This window comes from Heteronotia binoei, chromosome 1 (genome assembly GCF_032191835.1).
Source record: "Heteronotia binoei isolate CCM8104 ecotype False Entrance Well chromosome 1, APGP_CSIRO_Hbin_v1, whole genome shotgun sequence".
Classification (NCBI taxonomy): domain Eukaryota; kingdom Metazoa; phylum Chordata; class Lepidosauria; order Squamata; family Gekkonidae; genus Heteronotia; species Heteronotia binoei.
Window position 1 is genome coordinate 15,343,530 of NC_083223.1, and position 23,306 is coordinate 15,366,835.

General features: G+C 46.4%; 1 protein-coding gene across 5 annotated transcripts in view; it reads left to right on the forward strand.

Annotated features, from left to right (window-relative positions):
• Window positions 1-23,306, forward strand: part of RUNX2 (RUNX family transcription factor 2) — a 439,127-nt gene that overhangs the window by 315,830 nt on the left and 99,991 nt on the right. For 3 of the 5 annotated variants that reach the window (XM_060231212.1, XM_060231221.1, XM_060231229.1), the window contains one exon: window positions 2,804-3,753. The exons of the other annotated variants lie outside the window; for them this stretch is intronic. In XM_060231212.1, coding sequence (XP_060087195.1) covers window positions 2,804-3,282 — 479 coding nt within the window. In that variant the 3' untranslated portion in view covers window positions 3,283-3,753. Of the gene's footprint in view, window positions 1-2,803; window positions 3,754-23,306 lie in introns of those variants that run through there. 5 annotated transcript variants of the gene reach the window in all.

The following is a 23,306-nucleotide window of genomic DNA, read 5'->3' on the forward strand; positions in this document are numbered from 1 at the left end:
TGTTGTATACTGTGTAATATGTCAAGTTTATTATGAAGTACTTTCCCTCCTCTTGTTCTGCCTTACCTGTGCCTTCTATCAGGGCTGGTATAGAAGTAACACTTCCCATCTTTTAGCTATGGTTAAGGAATGTAATAGGTATCCCCGTGGCACAGAGTAGTAAGCCGCAGTATTACAATCCAAGCTCTGCTCACGACCTGAGTTCAATCCCGGTGGAAGCTGGGTTCAGGTAGCCAGCTCAAAGTTGACTCAGCCTTCCATCCTTCTGAGGTTGGTAAAATGAGTACCCAGCTTGCTGGGGGTAAAGTGTAGAAGAAGAAGACTGCAGATTTATACCCCACCCTTCTCTTTGAATCAGAGATTCAGAGCAGTTTACAATCTCTTATCTTCCTCCCCCACAACAGACACCCTGTGAGGTGGGTGGGGCAGAGAGGGCTCTCACAGCAGCTGCCCTTTCAAGGACAACCTCTGTGAAAGCTGTGGCTGATCCAAGGCCATTCCAGCAGGTGCAAGTGGAGGAGTGGATAATCAAACCCGGTACTCCCAGATAAGAGTCCGCAGACTACACCAAACTGGTTCTCTGCGACGTCACCTCAGAGTTGGAAATGACTGGTGCTTGCACAGGGCACTACCTCTACCTTTAAGGAATCTAATAGGTATCCCCATGGCGCAGAATGGTAAGCTGCAGTATTGCAGTCCAAGTTCTGCTCACGACCTGAGTTCGATTCAGTGTTGGAAGAAGCCCTCAAAACTGGGAGCTGCCTCACTGGGGGCTCCCACACTTCGACGGAGTGATCTCAGAGCCCCTTAGCCTAGAGAATGCCCAGGCCTTCCCCTCTACCGTTATTGTGTCTGCCTGATCTTAACCAAAACTTAAACCCGAGTGTGCTTCTAACCTAAGATTTATAACTAGCTTTAAATCAGCAGACTCGTATAGCTCTAACCATAGTTGTCCTTGGAGCATCCATAACAGATCAAGGCAGAGAGGAGGGCAGGGTGATTTGTGCTTGTTAATATACAGATTTCAGATCCTTTGATTAAACCACAGTTAGTTGGAAACATCGTTTTGCTTCTTTGTAGCAGATTAAATGCTTCACGTGTATTTTTCAGGATGCTTTCATTCGTTTTTTTCTCGTGACCAAACTGTTTCATAAAAAATCCACTTTACGTTCCACCTATGGGTTGGATCCCACAGTTAATCTCCAATGATGGAAGAGATTTCCGTCAGCAGAAAAGGACATCCTTGCCTGCCCGCTGCTGTTTCAATCCCAGAGGAACCCTGAAATATTGCTCCTTGGGAACAAGGGACCCTAGGGAACAAACATTAGGGAAGAACAAGAGAACTGCAGCAGGAAGAGAGATCAGGAAAAATCACCCCCCTTTTCCAATAGTGGAAATCTTAAATGGGATCCAAGCTCAACTATGGAGGATGTGTGGCTCAGTGGTAGAGCTTCTGCTTGGCATGCAGAAGTCCCAGGTTCAATCCCCAGCATCTCCAGTTAAAGGGCTCATGTTATAAACAGTGTTTCTTCTAAACTGAGCTAGTGTGAGCCAGCTCACAGGTTTTTTAGCCTCAGGCTCACACATTAGTTCAGGGAAAATGGCCCCAGAGCAAACCGATTTATGCCGTAGCTCATGACTTTAATGCCAGTAGCTCACAAAGTAGAATTTTTGCTCACAAGACTCCACAGCTTAGAGGGAACCAGAGGTGGAATTCTAGCAGGAGCTCCTTTGCATATTAGGCCACGCACCCGTGAGGTAGCCAATCCTCCAAGAGCTTACAACGCTCCTTTTTGGAAGCTCTTGGAGGATTGGCTACCTCAGGGGATGTGGCCTAATATGCAAAGGAGCTCCTGCTAGAATTCCACCCCTGAACATTTAAATAATGTGAAAGACCTCTGCCTGAGACTGGAAAGCTGCCGCCAGTCTGAGTAGACAATACAGAATGTGGTCTGATTCAGTATAAGGCAGTTTCGTGTATCCGTATAACCATCCATGTACATTTTCCAACACATAAACAAGATCAGACCTACTTTTGTTGTCCGAAAGTTCAAATTGTGTTTCCCTCCCCCCTCCCATAATAAATGCTGCAGGCATGTTAGGATACAAAATAAGATCTCCAACCTACAAACCTGCATGCATATATAAAACACGTACAGTGCTTCCTATAGAATACCTAAGCACGGCAGTCTGGGTTTCTAGCAAAAGAAGGCTGGCTTCACATACCGCTGGAAACCGAGGGCCAAACAGGCGTCTTCCGTTACTATTGTTCTGGTAGGTATCAAATCAATACCTGTATTACTTGTTGATCAAATATGGAGGCTTGGGGTGGGTTAGGATCAGGGTTCCCTCTAAGCTGTGGAGTCTTGTGAGCAAAAATTCTACTTTGTGAGCAAGTGATTTGGCTACTGCATAGATTAGTTTGCTCTGGGGCCATTTTTCCTGAGCCAAGACAAAAAAGTGTGAGCCAAAGTCTAAAAAACTGTGGACTAGCTCACACTAACTCAGCTTAGAGGGACACACTGGTTAGGAGGACCCCAAAACAGGTCTAGCTGCAAGTGCCCATCCACTGTTATTTGGCGGTCATGGATTCTCTGAGGTTATAAAGGGCCACTGTTTGTATCAGGTGCAATTCCACATGGTGTATATATAGTATGATTTGCTGTTCTTTTGGGGAACTTAAGAAATGGGTTTTTCTCTTTTCTTTTCTTTTTTTAAAAAGTTATATCATCAATTGTAAGCAAAAAGAAAAAAAAATGGATATTTACAGAATTTTCCCCCCATCTCTTGTTACGATTTTTAGGTGCTTCCGAGCTGGGCCCATTTTCAGATCCCAGGCAGTTCACAAGCATTTCATCCCTCACTGAGAGCCGCTTCTCCAACCCACGAATGCACTATCCAGCTACCTTTACCTATACACCGCCAGTCACCTCAGGCATGTCATTGGGTATGTCGGCCACCACTCATTACCACACCTACTTACCGCCACCTTACCCCGGCTCGTCCCAAAACCAAAGTGGACCCTTCCAGACCAGCAGCACTCCATATCTCTACTATGGCACTTCGTCAGGATCATACCAGTTCCCTATGGTGCCTGGGGGAGACCGCTCCCCCTCCAGAATGCTTCCTCCCTGTACCACCACATCCAACGGCAGCACACTATTAAACCCTAACTTGCCTAACCAGAATGACGGCGTGGAAGCGGACGGAAGTCACAGCAGTTCCCCAACAGTCTTGAATTCTAGCGGCCGAATGGATGAGTCTGTTTGGAGGCCGTACTGAAATTTTACCTGTGTGGCCTAAAGTCTGTGAGCCAAAAAAAAAAAGGGAAGGAAGAAAGGGTCCGCTAATTATAAAGTGCCTGTTTTTTTAGTAGATGCTGTTGATACGTGCAAACTGTGTAGCTGGGGATATTAACAGCTAATTGCATACGTACAATTTGAGAATCGTAGTTCCGGTCGACGTGGCTCAAAGCACATTTTTTTTTCCCCCTTCTCGGGAATGTTGGCCCAAGTTTTGCGTGTTAAAAAGTAACAATTCGCACACCAAAAAAAGGAGGGGGAAATGATGGCCATTTTGTCCACACTCTTGTTAAAGAAAAAGAATTAGCGAGTTCTTTTGCCAAGCGAAGAGACATGGACTCCCGCTAGCTAATTAAGGCAAAGCCAGTGCTTTATTTGATTTTCAAAACAAACAAATACGCCTTGAGCTTCAGGTACGGTTGCAGCCTAGCAATGTATAGGAGCCTTGTGCGCGCACAACGCCGTCCACAGCTTTGCGCACATAGTTTTGTGCAGCTTCCGTATCTTCAGATATGCTCAAATTACTGTAATTCCATCTTATCAGAGCACCGCGCCAGATGAACTTTTAAGGTGCGCTACTTATTCTGCTTCGGAAGAGCGTTCTACAAGGTACCAAGACAGACTGGTCTGTTTTCTGTTATGCATTTATGTGATTGCTTTTGCCTTAGTCAACCCAAAAGGAAAAAAAGAAAATCTTGGGTATTAAAAAAAACAAAAATCCTCTTAAAAACCAAAACCTTATTTCTTATGCAAGAAAAAAAGAATGGCAATATATCTTACTCACACTAAAACAGTATAGGTAGTATGCGTGTTTGGCTATCTTGTTTTATTTTATTAAGTTATAAATGTGTAAAATTTGAGGTTGTTCGGGGGAAAAAAATGAGTCGTCATATAATTTTAAAGAAATATTTATAATTATTTAATGATCTTCAGTCCCTTTAAAGTTTTCTTAATGTAATTATATACTGACTTCGGTCTCTAAAAATGGTTGTTGTTTTTAAATAGTGACAGTCTTTAGTGGCACAGTACTTCAAGCCCATGCCTGAACTCTGAAAAGCAGTTCCAGTGATTCCCCCCCCCCCTTTAAAAAAGAAACGCTTCATTTGGATGTAGCACAGTGTCTTAATTTATGAAGGAGATCCTCTTTTAAATATCATTGGATGTTTGGTTGCTTTTAGCACGGACTTGCCTTTTTAATCAATCAAACATTCGCTGGGAACAAAGGCGAAAATTCGTCTGGATAAATTTCACTTTACTTCCTCAAAATTTAACAGGTAGGATCCAAACCGCTGTGGGCATTGTGTTCTGCTCACTTGTGCTAGCTTTTCAGCCATGCTCCTCCAGCAGTTTTCTCCCCCCCCCCCCAAAAAAAGAGTCTCACCTGACGTCAGGTATTCTGTAGAGGAGCTGCCTAAGGCACAAGAGCGAAGCACGCAGATGCCAGCCAACACATTTTGGTCAAATCCCAGATTTTCTCAAATTTTGATCGACATTCAGAAAACTTGGAAGCATCCCTATAATGCTAAAGGGGAGGAGTGGTTCAGGGTCAAACTGATGTCAGGGTTCCCCCCCCCTCCAAAAAAGAAATTAAAATAGCAAACCTTTTCCAGAAAATATGACCTTTCCCAATAGTAGAGCTCTTACCTAGCTAGCATCAAATGCAGAGTAAAGTTGGTTTTCATTTTTTTTTAAAAAAAATAATCATTCCAAAGAGATAGCAATCATGTTAAAAAGGAATAAGCACAAGTAAACCACTGTGTTGCGGATCTGCGGGCTCAGCATTCGGCAATATTTATCTGCTCAGGCTGGAATGCTGAACATGAAAGTCACTTTAAGGCCTAGTCGCTAGTTTGTGATCTGTGAGCCTCTCGAGGACTCTAACTCCATCCATCCGCCACCCTCCAGACTGTATCGCCCAGAGGACCAGCTGGACTCATGGATTATCAGCTGCCTGAGATCCAAAGCTTTCCAAAGTCACTCAGAATTCGTTAGACCTCGGTAGAGCGATAAGATCGTGTTGCACCTGGCGGCTGGAATCTGCCTCTAGTCCTCAGATTTATGCACGTGCTCAGTTTCAGGAGGACACTGGCGAAGGGAAAAAACAGTGCAGGTTGTAGCTTGTATTTTTAAAAAGAGCGTCCAGCTCCCCAGAGTCCATTGCCCTCCTAGACTCCTCCCCTCTCCTCTTTGCACTGCTTTCAGACCGAACTGCCCGCAGCAAACAGGACTGCAATGTTGCTGAAACGAATGATAATTCGAGGAGATGTTTCGGTCAGCTCAACAATACGGAATGGTAAAAGTGCCAATGCAGTTGCAGTTGGACAGTGTCAGCCTCCTCCACCTGCTAGAGAGTCTCCCAATCCCCCACAGAACCTTCCCAACAATTGGGCGTGATTCATTTGATTTTATTTGTTGGGAAAGTCTTTGCCTTCTAAAGGTTATTGTGTACCAAGTGCGATTTGTTTTTGTTTTGTTTTTGTGAGTCAAGAGACACTTTCCTGATAGGTAGCTTTTCCTTCAAAGATGGAAGCAATTATTGATTCTATTTATTGTATGTGGTGGCTTGAAGTGTACCACGGTCCGTTGTAATTGTTACCGGTAAAATAAGTTTATTCATTTCAGCAGCACTTAAGAAAGCCAGTGTCTGGTTACACATTTCAAGTTTTGTGAGGGGAGGGGTTCGGTGATGTTTGTTAAGCAAGAGAAAAAAGAAAGTGAACTGCCCGTGCAAAAGCTGTTGTGTATTTAATAAAAAGGTACTATATTTGTACATTATTTTTTATTGCTGAAAAGGGCTTTTTAAAGGTTTACTATGTGCATATTAAGTAATTTTTGTAAGGATGTTTTTGTGTTGTTACAGTGGCTGCAGGCAGCAACCCAAAATGCATTTTAGAAAGAGTTTCTTGTAAAATGCAAGCACTGCTTTCTGTTCCTGGATCATTTCCCCCCCTCTATTCTTCCGTACCGATGGTATAATCTTTCTGTATCATCCCGTTTTAAAACTGGATTCTTTGGGATTAAAACTCTGAATCGCTCAGGTGTGCAGTTTCGAAGGCCCTAAAACACGTCCCGTTTGTGCCCCCGTTAACGACTGCACAGATAAAATGGTCCGTTTTGCTTATTTGACGGTACAGCCCTTAGCAGTCTTAAGTCCAGGGGTGGAATTCTAGCAGGAGCTCCTTTGCATATTAGGCCACACCCCGCTGATGTAGCCAGTTCTCCAGGAGTTTACAAAAAAGAGCCTTGTAAGCTCTTGGAGGATTGGCTACATCAGGGGTGTGTAACCTAATATACAAAGGAGCTCCTACTAGAATTCCACCCCTGGTTAAGTCCATTGACCTAGAAGGGCATAACTGTTTAGGGTTGCACTGCAAGTCAACAACCAATAATAAGGAGAGGCAAGAGAGAATATCCAAAAACGCTGCTGGGGAGAACTAAGCCCTTTGCATTTCCTCTCATTTTTTAATCTGTAGATGCTTTCCTTTCTTTTTCTTTAAATGTAAACTTTCAGTTGGGAACTATTTCATTCAATCTTGGATAGTTCCTAATCCTTGGGTGACACCATAGAAATAACTATGTCCAAAATGGTTTGTCCTCCTAATTTTGTAACGGTTCTAAGCAACAAATACAGCCCTGCATTTGTTTTGAACTGGCAAACAATTATACCATGACTGGTATATTTCCCCCCATTTTACTTCCTTCCCCCACCATGGCTCTCCTTCAAGTACATTTGATCTTGATTCAGGAAAGGAATGTGTGAAAGAGGTTAATACTATGGAATCAGATAACTACCTTCAGGATGAGAATAGCTTCTTTGCCAGGAGGAAATGCTAGCCTGGTTTGCGGATTCGATGATAAGAAATCGCATGTGCAAATCTGTTTTCAGAAACTGTACCAAAGATTTATTTCCAGGGGAATGAGTTAATTTCCTTACATACAACGCCAAGTTTAATCCCTAAATCCTTACTTCGTTTGAAGCAAGTCATGGACCGATTTCGTACTCATCTTACCCCGCTGTCACGTTCCTCTTCTCTGTGCAGCATCCTTCAGATTTCCCACTATCTGCTCCAGAGCTGCAGGAAACATCGCACTTTTCGCGTGGCAAACAGAAACTGCTAAAAAACAGTTTCCATTTGCCCCGTGAAAACCGTTATGTTTGCTGCAGCTCCGGAGCAGATAGTGGGAAATCTGAAGGATGCTACGCAGAGAAGAGGAACATGACAACGGGGTAAGCTGAGTGCGAAATCGGTCAGTGTTTGACACGAAAGCATGGTTTAGCAGACCATAATGTAAGAGTGCTCTACTGAGCTTTGAGCTCTCAACTGGCAGTCCCAAGAGCGTGGATTTACTGGTCCCCACCTTCCCCCCCCCCCCAAAAAAGAAAAAAAGGCCTTTTCAGGAGGGGAATATTTTGCACTGTCAAGTTTACCGGAATACTGCTCCATCTTATTGCTGGAGCCCGCCATTTGAGTCCTGGTGAAGTAATACATCAGGAGTCACGGACAGAAAAGCCATGAACAAAAGCAATAATTTAATGCTGTATAAATCATGAGTAAAGATCAAAGAGAACCCAGCCTCTTAAAGACTCACAGATACGTTTCATTTCGGCATGTTCTACCTGACATTTTAGCTGTTTACAAATAATTTCTTGTTTTATTTTTTATTGCAATGCTTTTTAAATAGATCAGCCAGAAACCGTATTTTTTACAGTAATTTTATTTCATAGGTACAATGAGCAACATTCCACTTGGGTGTTTTTGTTTTATTTTGTTTTGTTGGCTGGTTGCTCTTGCTTTGTTAAATATGCTTTGCCAGTCTTGAATTTCTGCTGGAACAAAATATTTGTAGCATTTCCTGTAAATACAAGCTTTAATTTCTCTTATATTTTTCCAATTGCTGTTGCCCAAGATTTGCTTTTCATGCACATATTGTACAAACACATTTTTTTTTCCCCTTTGTGCCGCAGACAGCGATTGGGGAAGGGTTTACTTTATCTTCAAAGGGACTATTTGTATTGTATGTTGCAACTGTAAATTGAATTTGTCTGGCATTCTCTCATGATTGTAATATTAATTTTGAGGTTTGAATCTCATTTTCAATAAAAGTGGCTTTTTTGTTAATGCTGTTCCTTGCGTCTTTGTCTTTTGCCGCATCTCCATAATTATCGAATTTATGGTTGTAAATAGTCAAGAGCAGACTGGAGCCAGGGTGCACTTATATATCAAACCATCCCCTTGGCTTAGAACTCTTTCGGTGTTTGTTATATTGAAATTACTTTTTAAAACCATAAAATAGAACTGACATAACTGTAACCACATTTACCTGACAATCCTTAATCATCCATTAATTGTGTGCATTCGTTAGCTCAATTCAGTAATAATGGAACATTGTGATCTATTTTAAGTTAGTTCATGAAACCAGGGCTGTGGTCACATGAGCAGTTTTATCCAACATTGTTGCGGTTTCCTCTCGGATTTAAACTGCTTGATCAGACAGCGACATCTGCCTCCTGTCCCCAGTCATTCCGACTCGCCTTCAAAGCAATGCTGTTAGGAACTGGGAAAAGTCCAGTTGTTCCAGATGTCAACACTTTCATCCTGCATTTCTGGATGTAGGAACTCCCCTGTTGAGAACTGAAGCCAGTTGGGAAGTGTGAAGTTCCCCATCCATTCCTCCCCCTCCCTCTTTTTTTTATCAGGTAGGGACATGCACATAAGTGCATACCGTCCTGGGTCATCAATCACCACTTGTCTTTTTATTATTTAGTTTACGGACATCTCTCTCTCGTTCCCTCTCACGGGAGCATCTCAAAACTGTCTTTCTTAAGACTGCTCCAAGGTAGTTTCAAAAACATTCCCCCAATACTGAACAACGTATCCCAGCAGCCTCCTCCAGCAATCCCATTAGCCACTAGCCACCGCCATTCTGCCAGAAGCACATAAGTGCTTATGCACATGCTCAGAAGACAAATTATGGGGGGTGGGGACTGCATGACTACTCTCTCTGTGGTTGCTGCGCAGCAGTAATCTGATCGATCAACCACAGAGGGACGGTGAGGCTCAGTGGTAGACGGTGGCTCAATGGTAGAGCATCTGCTTGGGAAGCAGAAGGTCCCAGGTTCAATCCCTGGCATCTCCAAAAAAGGGTCCAGGCAAATAGGTGTGAAAAAGCCTCAGCTTGAGACCCTGGAGAGCCGCTGCCAGTCTGAGAAGACAATACTGACTTTGATGGACCAAAGGTCTGATTCACTATAAAGCAGCTTCATATGTTCATATATGTTCACAGAGTGAGCTTGCACTGAAGCAGGTTACAGTGGGATTAATTAGAGGCAGGGACAGATTGCACTAAATCTGTTGTCTGACCGCAGTTGAGGATTTAGCTTTCAAATGATCGCTCAAGACTTTATATCAACAAATGTGGACTTCATTGCATTTGCTATGCGGTAAGGAGGTAGTGCTAAGGAGCAAGCCCAGAGGTCTGTATTCATGCATTATGTGAAACCGTAGTTATTAAACCAATTCAAGTCAAAATTGCCTGCTATGGGCTGAGGATCCCTGACTCTCACTTCCGACCGCTGCTCAAAGCAGCACCAAAAGGAAAATAATTTTTAAAATGACCAACAGTGTGGTGTCACTTTCAGGGAAAATTCGGAAGTGATGTCGGTTCTCTCTAGGAGTCACCAGAAACTCTCGTTTCACCATAGAGTTTCTGGTGATTCCCAGAGGGGACACTCCCCCTCCCCCCCGAAGTGACATTTCACCACCGGCTTCCCCCCATGTTCCCTCCAGGCTCCCGCCTAGTTCAGATCCTGGTTTGATAGTCCCAGCTAACAATAGTTAGTGGGCTGGCCTGCAGCCGGACAACACTGCAGACCTTTCACAAATAAAGCACCTATGTCTATAAAGTGAAAAGTGAGAATGGTGAAGTTATTCCTTTGGACGAGAGAAATGAATCAGTCCCGGTGCTGATGATAGCAGGGGGCTGACGAAAATTGTCGCAAGGCATCCCTGCATTGGAGTTCCCCGGATTCTGAGCTGGGCCATGAACATGTGGCCAGATGTAAAGGAAGCAGCGTTATGAAAAAGCACACCATAAACATCAGCATTTCCACCATGAGGACTCCGCAGTCTTGAACAGCCCACAAGTCCCATGATCAGCAAAGAGACTGAGATGTCCTTGCAGCATACATTGAGGCTCAGTCTACATATTAAACAGAGCGCTTCCATTCTTTCCTTGGCACGTTTTGTTGTGGTGGTGGTTTACCCAGTCTGAATTCAGCTGCATGAGAGTGAATGGACAGCTTTACTCTTTTGTCACTCAAATGCTACCAGGGGAAGATGCAAGGATCTAATAAGAAAATCACAGCTCTCCCCTGTTGTCACAGCACTCAATGGCATGCTGCATCTAAGCATGGGAGTTCCCAGGGGTGGAATTCTAGCAGGAGCTCCTTTGCATATTAGGCCACACCCTCCTGATGTAGCTAATCCTCCAAGAGCTTAGAAGGCTCTTTTTTGTAAGCTCTTGGAGGATTGGCTACCTCAGGGGGTGTGGTTTAATATGCAAAGGAGCTCCTGCTAGAATTCCACCCTTGGGAGTTCCTGTTAACTATCAGGCTAACAGGTATGGATGGGTGGATGATCTCTGAATGCACCTCCTCTACTTTCACACCACCTAAGCTTACGGCCATCACTGTACATGAACTGTACACTACTATACATCACGATACGCTACAAAAGAACAGCATATGAAGTAACCACATACTGAGTCAGCCCACAGTTCTCTCAACTCTGATCGGCAGCAGTTCTGCAGGGTCTCACATCACCTTGTACTACCCTATTCTTTTATATGGAGATGCAGGGAATTGAACCTGGGACCTTATGCATGTGTAGCAGATGCTCTACCTGTGAGCCACGGCTCCTCCCCAAAACTTGTAGCAATGAACTCCCTGCATAATTTGTTAAGAAGTTAATCAAATCCCCCTCCCCCCCCCAGTCCGGTGGATGAAAGATTAGCCAGAGGGGATGATTTTGCAGTGGAAGTTGGCAGATAGAAAACAGATTTAACCTGTCTCCAGGTATGTAGCTATGGGGGGCCCTCTGGGGGCCCTGCCCCAACTTCCCATCGAGGCCCCCAACTCAGGGCCCTGACCCTGTGAAGCAGGAAGGGAGGGCAAGATGTGACCATGGCGGGTCTTTATGCTCTCACAGCCGGCAGGCTGTGAAAGTAGGAAGCCCTAGCCTGTTGGCCCCTCCTCTCTTTCCTGTCCTGCTCAGCCAAGCAAAACGGGAGAGCCAGAGGCAGCGGGTCTTCATGCTGAGCAGGATGGGAAGGCGAGAGGCTGCGGGTCTTCTCGAAGACAGCTTCAAAGCTAGCTGTGTAGTCAGGGAGGCTGCTTCTCAGGGGTGTAGCCAGGATTTTTTTAGGTCGAGGGGCTTTTAAAGAAAATCGAGCCCCACGCCTGAATTTTTTAAAGCCCCCCCCCCGACCTAAAAAAAAATTCTGCCTACGCCCCTACCTTTCTGTTCTGTTCCAACATAGCCATGCTACTCTGGCGGCACATGAAACAGAAGAGGAAGGCGTCCTAGAGCTTGGTCTAATGTGCCGCTTGGCCCTGAATCTACACATCTGGAAACTGGAGAGGCTCTGCTGAAAGTCACATTGCTAGAGCATTCCGTGTACAGTGACATCCATATATCATTTTAGATGACTTCTTCCTGTAGCATGCAAATAAACAGTGGATCAAGCAACTTTTCCATAGTGAAGGTCACCGGTCAGCAAGATAGGCTTTGGTGTATTTTGTATTCGAACAGGGCAAAAGACCCACAACTCATTGAAAAGATCTTAATTTTTTTTTTACGTCAAATTTGACATCCCGATAATCCTAGATGCCATATCCCCAGTTCAGGGACTGGTGAACCACATACAAAAGTAGACCAGGTTGCCTTTTGGGTTGCAAACCACCTAATCCTGTGCGTGCCTAAAAGTGGGATGCATACCATGATAGTCAACCATATACATGGTGGGCGTTCTTATTCCTGACCTGCTTGATCATCTATTTTGAGCCTGACTGATTCTGCTCCTGAACCTTTCTGAGGGTTGCCCCTCCTCTTCCCCACCTATCTTGTCCATTGAATAGTAGGTGCATAACAATCCCTGGATTAGGAGAGCGGGCAGCCAGCCAGCTACCAGAGGCTTTGCCACACCCCCAGCAGCCCTCATTAACCCCTGGAGAAGCCCACACCACCCTTTCTCCACTTCTTATCTGATTTTGGGCAGTGGGTGGTTTGCTGGCCTTTTGACTGAGAGGGGGCCAGCCCAGGAGAGCCCCAGGCAAGTGAGGCCTGCTTGGGCTGCCTGGATCTCTAGCCAGCCCAATCAGGCCCCACTCACCCAGGGCTCTCCTTTCTTGCATCGGGTTGCTTTTGACTGAGGGGAGGGTGGGCATATGCTGATGAGTTATGCTAATGAGCTCTGCCACCTATTTTTCTACAAAACGAACCCTGACAACAGGTGACTAGCTGCTCATCTGATTAATGGGGGAGATCGATTAGCATAGCTCACCATTGTACGGAGAGGCCTTCTGACTAAGCAATTGCTTGGAAGCAAATCCCACAGATTTCAATAGAATTTATTTCAATGCTGTGAACCGGATGGCCCAGGCTAGCCCAATCTTGTCAGATCTCAGAAATTAAGCAGAATTGGCTCTGGTTACTATTTGGATGGGAGGCCATCAAGGAAGTCCAAGGGTTGCTACGTAGAGGCAGGCTATGGCAAACCATCTCTGTTCATCTCTTGCCTTGAAAATCCTACACAGTTGCCATATGTTGACTGTAACTTGACAGCACTTTCCCCGAGTATTAGGATGGTGACATGAGGGCAGGCCCGTAGCCAGAAAATTTTTGGTGGGGGTGCCCACGGAATAAGATTTCTGATGGAGGGCCCCCCCCTCCGCTCTGGTGGTCCCCACTCTCTCCACCTCCACTGTTTTGGCGCCAAGATCTCTCCACCACTCTGGCAGCCCCCTCCCACCTCACCATGCCTCCCCCTTCCCACCCACCCACCCGGTGAAGCGCTGGCTCCTGGGGCTCTTTCAAGGCCCCTCCTGTCGATCAGCTGATCGACAGGAAAAGCCAGACCAAGGCCAGTGCTCCTATGCTGGCCTTCGGCGGAGAAAGCGGGGGGCCACAAGAGCGGAGGGGGAGCAAGGCTGTCAAGAGGGGCCATCGGGGTCGAAGGGGGGGGGTTGGTGGGGTGTCCGGGCCACTTCTTGGCTATGGGCCTGTGTGTGGGAGTGTGCTCTTCTGAAAAGTCCCTGTGCACTCATTCTAATAGTCTAGATGTGTTTGTTATGAGACTTCGGCCTGAAGACTTAACAGACTTGTATCTAATGAAACACCTTAAGGAAGAGGCATAGGTTTCTCCTAAAAGATTATTTTGAAGTGCTTGGGGCCCTTCATGGAAGGACAACCGTACGAGTGAGATAGTTGCAGTGAGGAGATGCAAGAGGATGAAATCTTTCTGGGGTGGTTGAGAGAGGGACGCGCCTGTTCCTTTGGTGCTCCCTTGGATTCAGATCTTTTTTCCTGGTAGGCCTGCCAACTTCCGCTTGGTAAATACCTAAAGACATGAGAGTGGAGCTTGGAGCAGGGCTGAATCTAGGGGGGGGACAGAGGGGGGTGCCTGCCCAGGGCACTGACAGAGGGGGGAGGGCCAAATTGGGTATGGAGTCCATTGTATTCTATGGGACCATGATAGAATGGCCCAAAAGGGTTTAATTTTGCCCCCCCCCTCAAAAAACATATAGCTCCGGTCCCGGCTCAGGGAGGTTAATGTTTGGAGAGGAGGGACCTCAACAGTGTATAATGCCATTGATTCCACCTTCCAAAACTGCTATTTTTTCCCGGAGGAGCTGATCGTTGTAATCTGGAGACCAGCTGTAATCCTAGAAGATCTCCACCCCTGGAGAGCCAGTTTGGTGCAGTGGTTAAGTGTGCGGACTCTTATCTGGGAGAACCGGGTTCGATTCCCCACTCCTCCACTTGCACCTGCTAGCATGACCTTGGGTCAGCCGTAGCTCTGGCAGAGGTTGTCCTTGAAAGGGCAGCTGCTGTGAGAGCCCTCTCCAGCCTCACCCACCTCACAGGGTGTCTGTTGTGGGGGAGGAAGAGAAAGGAGATTGTGAGCTGCTCTGAGAATCTTCGGAGTGGAGGGTGGGATATAAATCCAATATCTTCATCTACCTCACAGGGTGTCTGTTGTGGGGGAGGAAGGGAAAGGAGATTGTGAGCTGCTCTGAGACTCTTCGGAGTGGAGGGTGGGATATAAATCCAATATCTTCATCTACCTCACAGGGTGTCTGTTGTGGGGGAGGAAGGGAAAGGAGATTGTGAGCCGCTCTGAGACTCTTCGGAATGGAGGGCGGGATATAAATCAAATACCTTCTTCATCTTCTACCCCCCCACCTGGAGGTTAAAATACAAATGAGAGAAGTCACTCCAGAAGTACTTAAATAGACACAACTCAAAGCGGCCGTTTTGGAGCGCAAGCCACAATTGAGAGATTGTCTTTTGGAGACTTTGGGTCCCTATGAGTTTTGTCTGAAAATTGTAATACTGATTATTGTAAACATTGTGGAATATTCCTCGTTGACAAAGGCTTTGAAACAGGTGTAGCAGAAGCTGCCGACCTGTCCAGGGGATTCCAAGGAGTGCTTTATTCTACATATGTGAATTGAACGGTTTGCATCAAGTGGAAGTTATCTGCACTGAGTCCTTTTCAGAAACAAGAAATTGACACTTTCTATGTGGACTTTATTAGGGATTTTTTTTCTTTATTGTTCTTTATATTGTTTCTTGTTACAATATATTAGTCGTTTTGCCACTATAACCTTTGGGTTGTGTCTATTTATGTTGCAAACTAGAGGTTGGCAATGAGCCCCGTGGCGCAGAATGGTAACGCTGCAGTACAGTCGGAGCCCTCTGCTCACGACCTGAGTTCGATCCCAGCGGAAGCTGGTTCAGATAGCCGGCTGCAAGTTGACTCAGCCTTCCATCCTTCCGAGGTCAGTAAAATGAGTCCCCAGCTTGCTGGGGAGGGGGGGGGAGTGTAGATGACTGAGGAAGGCAGTGGCAAACCACCCCGTAAAAAGTCTGCCATGAAAACATTGTGAAAGCAACGTCACCCAAGAGTCGAAAATGACTGGTGCTTGCACCTTTACCTTACCTTAGAGGTTGGTAACCCTATTTTCTAGATCAGGGGTTCTCAAACTTTTTAAATAGGGGGCCAGTTCACTGTCCCTCAGACTGTTGGAGGGCCAGACTGCCGTTACTGTACAAGGCCGCGGGCCGTCAGTTTTCCGTCTTCTGCATCTCTCTCCCTTCCCCACACCACACACCCTGGCCTGGGAACTCACCTCACCTCGGTATCGCCTCACACTCTGTCTCCGCCGCCTCAGCCCAGTGCCGGAAGTGTGCGTTGCTAACGCAAGTTTAGGTCGAACGTCACTTCCGGTCTGATTTTGCCATAACCCGGCGGGCCGCATAAACGTCCTCAGCGGGCCGCATCTGGCCCGCGGGCCGTAGTTTGAGGACCCCTGTTCTAGATCAACGTTCTCTTTCTTAGATGACAATCCTACTGACTCTAGAGTAACTCTGAGCCTTGTTCCAGTCTCGTTGCTCCTTTCCCCACCTTCTGCTGGATTTTGCACAAGCTGCTCCGGGGTGGCGAGTTGCCCCGCCTCTTTTCAAGTTCCCTCTGTGGCAGGCAGGATCCTCTGAAAACTGGTTTCTGCCTGCCATGGAGGGAACTTGAAAAGAGGCGGGGCAACTTGCCACCCTGGAGCAGCTTGTGCAAAATCCAGCAGAAGTGCTGCAGTAAAAGGGGCAACGAGACCAGAACAGGGCTAGTGGGGAATCAGTCTAAATTTATTTTGTGACTCTTTTGAGGAAACGTGCATAGAATCAGGTGGTCCTTCTTGTGGACATGATGCTCTTAATGATTTACTTCTTCCTTGGCAGATAGTTCTAAGTGTATTTTTAAAACTGGGTTCAAAGTCACGGCATCTTTAAAAAGCAACAAAGACCCCCCAAATGGAGTTTTGACTTAACTTTGTTTTAGCTTTTATTTTAGGAAAATGCGAAGGCCTCGGAATAGAAACAAGCATGATGATTTTATTGCAAACATCACAATTTAAGCATGCGCAAATATGAAAATAATAACCACCGTGTTTGTGCCTTCTATGCTTAGTTTCGGTTAGTTTTCATTCTTTTATATATTTATTTGTAAAGGAGCAGCTTGAAGGCTAATGCAGTCCTAAGTTTTGTTTACTTTTTCATTTCCGCAGTTGTTAGAGAAAGAAAGAAAAGGACTTGAGTGAGAGAAAAAGAAAGAAAGAGATCTCATCCTACTGCATTAAAAAAACAGATCTATTTTTGTGCAATTTCTCCTGTGACGAACAATGCATAAATACATGAAGCTGCCAAATACTGAATCAGACCATCAGTCCGTCAAGGTCAGTATTGTCTGTTCAGGTTGGCAGCAGCTCTCCAGGGTCTCCGGAAGAGGTCTTTCATGTAAGAACGTAAGAGAAGCCATGTTGGATCAGGCCAATGGCCTATCCAGTCCAAACCTCTGTGTCTCACAGTGGCCAAAACCCAGAGGCCATCAGGAGGTCCACAAGAAGGGCTAGAACTCAAGAAGCCCTCCCACTGTGCTCCCCCAGCACCAAGAATACAGAGCATCACTGCCCAAAACAGAAGAACGTAAGAGAAGCCATGTTGGATCAGGCCAATGGCCCATCTAGTCCAACATTCTGTGTCACCCAATGGCCAAAACCCAGGTGCCATCAGGAGGCCCACCAGTGGGGCCAGGACACTAGAAGCCCTTCCACTGTTGCTCCCCCCAAGCACCCAGAATACAGAGCATCAGTGCCCCAGACATAAGAACATAAGAGAAGCCATGTTGGATCAGGCCAATGGCCCATCCAGTCCAACACTCCTAAGAACGTAAGAGAAGCCATGTTGGATCAGGCCAATGGCCCATCCAGTCCAACACTCATAAGAACGTAAGAGAAGCCATGTTGGATCAGACCAATGGCCCATTCAGTCCAACACTCATAAGAACATAAGAGAAGCCATGTTGGATCAAGCCAATGGCCCATCCAGTCCAACACTCATAAGAACATAAGAGAAGCCATGTTGAATCAGACCAATGGCTCATCCAGTCCAACACTCATAAGACCTTAAGAGAAGCCATGTTGGATCAGGCCAGTGGCCCATCCAGTCCAACACTCATAAGAACATAAGAGAAGCCATGTTGGATCAGGCCAATGGTCCATCCAATCCAACACTCATAAGTACATAAGAGAAGCCATGTTGGATCAGGCCAATGGCCCATCCAGTCCAACTTTCATAAGAACATAAGAGAAGCCATGTTGGATCAGGCCAATGGTCCATCCAGCCCAACACTCATAAGAACATAAGAGAAGCCATGTTGGATCAGGCCAATGGCCCATCTAGTCCAACACTCATAAGAACATAAGAGAAGCCATGTTGGATCAGGCCAATGGCCCATCTAGTCCAACACTGTGTCACACAGTGGCCAAAACCCAGGTGCTGTCAGGAGGTCCACATCACCTCCCACCTGATTCTTTTAACCGGAGGTAGCCTGGGATTGAACCTGGGACCTTCTGCATGCAAAGGAAATGCTCTACCACCGAGCCACAGCCCCTCACAAGGGTCCTTTTCCAGATTTGACCAAAAGGCCAGCCTCAAGCGAAGGAAACCAAAGCAAAACAAAAAGAGAAAGTGCCAATGAACTTCTTTGGTCTAATGCAAGGAAACCAGTGCAGGAACAAGGCAGAGGGAGATCTCGGGGCATCCTGGCCGCTTTCAACAGTCTGTCCTTTCAGTGCCAATAGTGTTGTTCTCCCAACAGAGCAGGATGTTCTCCTTTTTATTATAATAATAGGCAGACCAGATGCTAAACGCTTTGCTTCTAAAGCCTGGATAAGTGAGAAAGGGGAACAGCTGACTTCTGTTAAGATGAACACCAAGAAAATAAGCCAGAAAGTATGAGAACTCTCCAGAGGCCTTTGCTTTGTAAACCCCCGTTTGGCAGCAAGATCACAGTCTCGGGGCTGGAAATCCATGCAAGCACTTCTGTTCCTAGCCCTACCGAACTGGTTATTGAGTGCTCAGCTCTCTTCCCCGCCCACCCCCCTCTGTACACACAATTACATGTTTGGTAGTTTTCTTTTACAATTAAAAATTTAATGTACTCTTGACCCCTGGTTTTTACGAGCTCGTATGTATAAAGCATCACTTAGTTAGTCATAAGCCTACTATAGAAAACAATAAAAACCTTGAACGGGGGCCAGCGGATTGTATCTAAAGAGCTGCAAACGGTCTGGAAAGTAGCTGCTGGTGCCGCTCTACAAAAGCTTGTGTTGGTCTAACACAGGGTTCCCCAACATGGTGCGTGTGGGGCCCCAATGGTACCTGCCAGTACTCATTCTGGTGCCTGCTGAGCTTTCCAGAATGCGAAGATTGCATTTCATTTGCACGAGGGCAGCTAAAAACATGCCATGCTTTTCAAATGGCCGCTTTGGGCGTTGAACGGTATGGCACTACATCCCAAATTCTGCCCTCCTCAAGCTCCGCCCCAAATCTCCAGGTATTTTCCAACCCAGAGCTGGCAGCTCTTAAGAGAAAGGAAGAAAATGAAGCCAGAATGCAAATAAGGAAAGCCTGCAGGAGCAATGGAACCACAAGTCTGGGCAGAGGCAGCCCTGCCACTAGGCAAATTAGGCATTTACCTAGCGTGCCGGGTCAGGAGGGTGATGAATTGGGCCCTCCCCTCTCCCGGTGCCCTAGGCAAATGCCCTGGCCACCTCCGCCAACCTCTTCCATGGCACTGCAATCTTCAGCTACCAGGGGATAAGTAAAACTGGTAAGCACCCAGGCTCAGGGGAGGCCCTAGGGCTTGCAGTACCCCGGACAAGCCCGCCACCCACTGCCCTCCCCTGTGGCACTGTGCCCTGCTTTCCACCCCCTCTCCCAGGGGCATGCACAGTGAAGTAGGGCAGGGATGGGGAGGGTGCCCGGGTGGCTCCTGGCCTATGTTCTGTGGAGTTCGGTGCAAAAAAGTTGCACACTAACAAGCCGGCTTTGCTTCACCTCCCTCCCGGTTCCAGAAGGGAGGCAGAGCAAAGCCAGCAGGCTAGCATGCAAGCTCTCTGCAGCGCTTAAAGAGAGTGCCACAGAACGCTCCCTGCTGTACTTTGCCACGAGTGGGGAGGGAGGGTGGAAGGGTATGGGCTTCAGGGCACAAGACCATGGAGGAGGGTGGCAGAAGTGGCCCGGGCATTTGCCTAGGGCACTGGGATGGGAGAGGACCCAATTCATCATCCTCCTGGCCCGGCACCCTAGGCAAATGCCTAATGTGTCTAGTGGCAGGCCGCCTCTGCCCAGGCTTGTGGTTTCATTGCTCCTGCAGGCTTCCCTTATTTGCATTCTGGCTTCATTTTCTTCCTTCCTCTTAGGGTTGACAGCTCTGGGTTGAAAAATACCTGGAGATTTGGGGTGGAGCCTGAGGAGGGCAGAATTTCAGGCACAACACCATACCGTTCAACTCCCAAAACGGCCATTTTGTCCAGGTGAACTCATCTCTGTTACCTGGAGATCAGTTGTAATAGCGGGAGATCTCTAGACACCACCTGGAGGTTGGCAACCTCACTTCCTCTCCCAAGACTTTCCATTTTTCCTGTTTACTCTTCCTTCTCTTTGTCCATCACCCCTCAGACTTTCCTTTATTTCTTTCTATTCCCCTTTTTGTAATTCTTTTGTAATTTTGTAATGTGCTTGCTGATGTGACCTTGAGTCAGTCACATGTTCTCACAGAGCTGTTCCTCTCAGGAGCAGTTTCTGTTAGAGCTCTCTCAGCACCACCTACCTCATAAAAGTATCTGTTGTGGGGAAGGAAGGGAAAGGAGATTATGAGCTGCTCTGAGACTCTTTCAGATAGTGGAGGACAGGGTATAAATTCAATCTTCTCTTCCTCCTCCTTCTTTGTGAGGAGGGAGATATCGTGTTTGGCTCCCCCTCCTGCAGCAACCATTTTCAGTTTGGATCCTGTGGCAGCCATTTTGGAGTGGTACTCACCACCCCCTGTCAAACTTCCAAGGGTACCCACAGGTTCAAAAAGGTTTAGGAGTCCCAGTCTAGTAAGTTATGTCAAAGTCGTCGCGCTTACACAAGAGCTTTTCCGTTCTCTTGAGGAAGTGGAAGAACCTCTTCGGCGGTGGTTTGGCAGGGGGCGCGAAACCATCCCGTGTGAACAGAATACACCTTTGCATGCAGAAGAGCAGGCTGGAATCTAACCCAGAACTTTTTGCATTGCATCCTTCATCCTTCTCTCCTGTCCTCTTTTGCTGTAGCCTTCTGTTTCAACTGAAGTGGAGCTGGTATTGATTTAAAAGGAGGATGAAATTTCAGGAAGTAAGTGCTAACTTCTTGACTTCTGTCAATCCACTGTTATTTCCAGAGTTCCGTTTCTGTATTATGGCCTGACAGTAGCAATGTGAGATCATCATAAAAACAAGATACCCTTTAAATGTACTGCAAGATCCTTGAAAGGAAATGGTTGTAAGTTTCCGGGCTGAAGGTTCTTGTTTTACTTCAAATTTGATAGAATACTGGTCTTTTTGAGATCACCCATATTGCTGATCGACGAGACTTTTAAAATGTCTTCTGGTTTTTAAAATTAGTTTTTATCTATTAAAAAAAGTTACAGAAAGTTCAGAAAAGGTAAAGAAACTACAGTTAATTGCCCATCTGGTTCCCCATGGCTGACAGCAGACGGCCGGAAATAGAGCGCTGGAAAGAGAGCCGGCCGGAAATAGAGTGCCTCGGAGTTTCTGAAAAGCACTTGGGAAAGGGGTAGGCCGTGGGCACCCAGGGAGCATCTGGAATGCTTGCACATCCCGTCTGTGGTTCTCTGGGTGCTTCCTGGGCTTCCAGATGGCTAGGGAGGCACCTTGGAAGCACCCCAGTGAAAAGGCACCACTTTCAAAGTGGTACCTTTTCGAACCGGCTCCCTGCAAGCCAGGGGCAGGACGGGGACATTAGGCGAATGCCCGTCTGTTCTCAGCCCATTGTCAGGACTTGGATGAACTTCAGTCGAGCCCAATACTTGTTACAAGTTAGGATCTTTATTGAAGAACTACAGTACTAGAGTAACGAAATAACAGTAATGGCGACTCTTGGCAGTTGGTTACATTTTATGCTAGCAGCAAAGCACAATAAAACAATTATTCACACGGTCTCAAGCAGTTGTCTCGTCTTCCCAGCTTTCGTTATCAGAAGGGAGGATGCTCCCCTGTTGCGAAGGCCAAACGGCCTGTCTTCAAAGGGCACCTGTGGATGTTAAGCAGAGACTATCTGCCGCCTGCCCTACTGCCCTAAATATTTGGCATAGCAGAGGGGCCAGGGTTAATGACCGTTGTCGGGCACTCTAAATTACAACATGGAGTCAGTTTGGTCAAAGCAAGCAAAGTAAAAGTTACAAGTCCTGACACCCATTTGTCTCAAATATCAATGTTTTTAAGGTTTACTTTTTGAGTAATCTATCAATTGGATCATACAAACGTGTTTTCGTTTCTGCAACCGTCCTTTGTTGACACTCGTTGTTGGAGCTTTCTATTACTAGCAATTGTTTAAAAAGAGGGATTGGAAAATGAGTTTGTGTAGAACTACAGAGATATACCAGAAAAGGACGTGCACATCCCAGAATGCTTGCAGGGGGATTGATGCAATAATCAGGTTAGACAAATGTCAAACCAAGGGCTGAGTCTCCATAAGGAAGTTCAAACATCTCTTGACCGGGTGAAGAGAAACAGGCTCAGTGCTCTCTTTCATACAACCAGAAGGGGCTCTGTCTGTCTCCTCTGGGGAACCAACTATTTTGGAGACTGTCTTCTGGAGGATCATGACGTTCCTCAGAAGCTTGTTGACCTTTCTTGAAGGAGAAAGTGACCAATGGCAGAGCTGAATCTTCGGTGGAATCTGTGGTTTATGCTTGCTTCACATTCCCCTTTTGACATGAATGAACAACTTGCCGAACCACAGTGCTGAAAAACAACTCCTCTCTCCCACAAGAGAAGTAGTGAAGTAGTTCACTTCAAGGTCTTCTATGACATATTCCCAAGTCACTGGAGATGGTAGTGAGGGTAAAAAGAACACTATCTTGTTCTGACATGACTGTGCCACCTTATATCACACGTTGGCAGTTGCTGGTCAGAAAGCACCCCACATCTAAATGTCAGGGTTGCCAAGTCCCTCACAGCCTCCACCGGGGGACTGTTTTCGCACATGCGATAGGTGCCATAGAGTTTTCCCTCCCAAATTGCTAGAGCGTCCAGGAAAACCGTAGAGTTTTCCTGGAAGCTCCTAGAATGGTTGAGGGAGGATACCCCCCAACCGGCCCAGGAACTTGGCAGCCTTACCAAATGTCCAGGCCCATGTGGGAAGTTTTTATTATCTACTAGCCATTAAAAGGTTTCTGACGTGGTTCCGACACATGTGAAAAACCCCAGAGTTTTCTGCATTGTGCACAGATCCTGTGGCAGAGGGTCATGGGATCTTCAGAAGACCAAACAGTGAAGACAGGGTTCCTTGAAATATTAAGTTATCAACATTGGCCAATGTTTTGTACATGTCCAGTTAGAACCAGGGCTAATTTTTTTTAGCAGGAATGCAGTGGAATGCCGTTCTGGCTGGCTTGGCATCAGGGGGTGTGGCCAAATATGCAGATAAGTTCCTGCTGGGCTTTTTCTACAAAAAAAGCCCTGGTTAGAACCTTGTTTAGGAGAGTAGTCACTACTGGGCCAAGCCACAGAGGTGATGCAAATGGAGGACACCTCTCAAAATGGCAGTCAGCTTGACAAGATGTTGGGCTGCGTAGGATTGTATGTGACGAAATTCTCTTTAGTGGCACTTCAGTGGACAC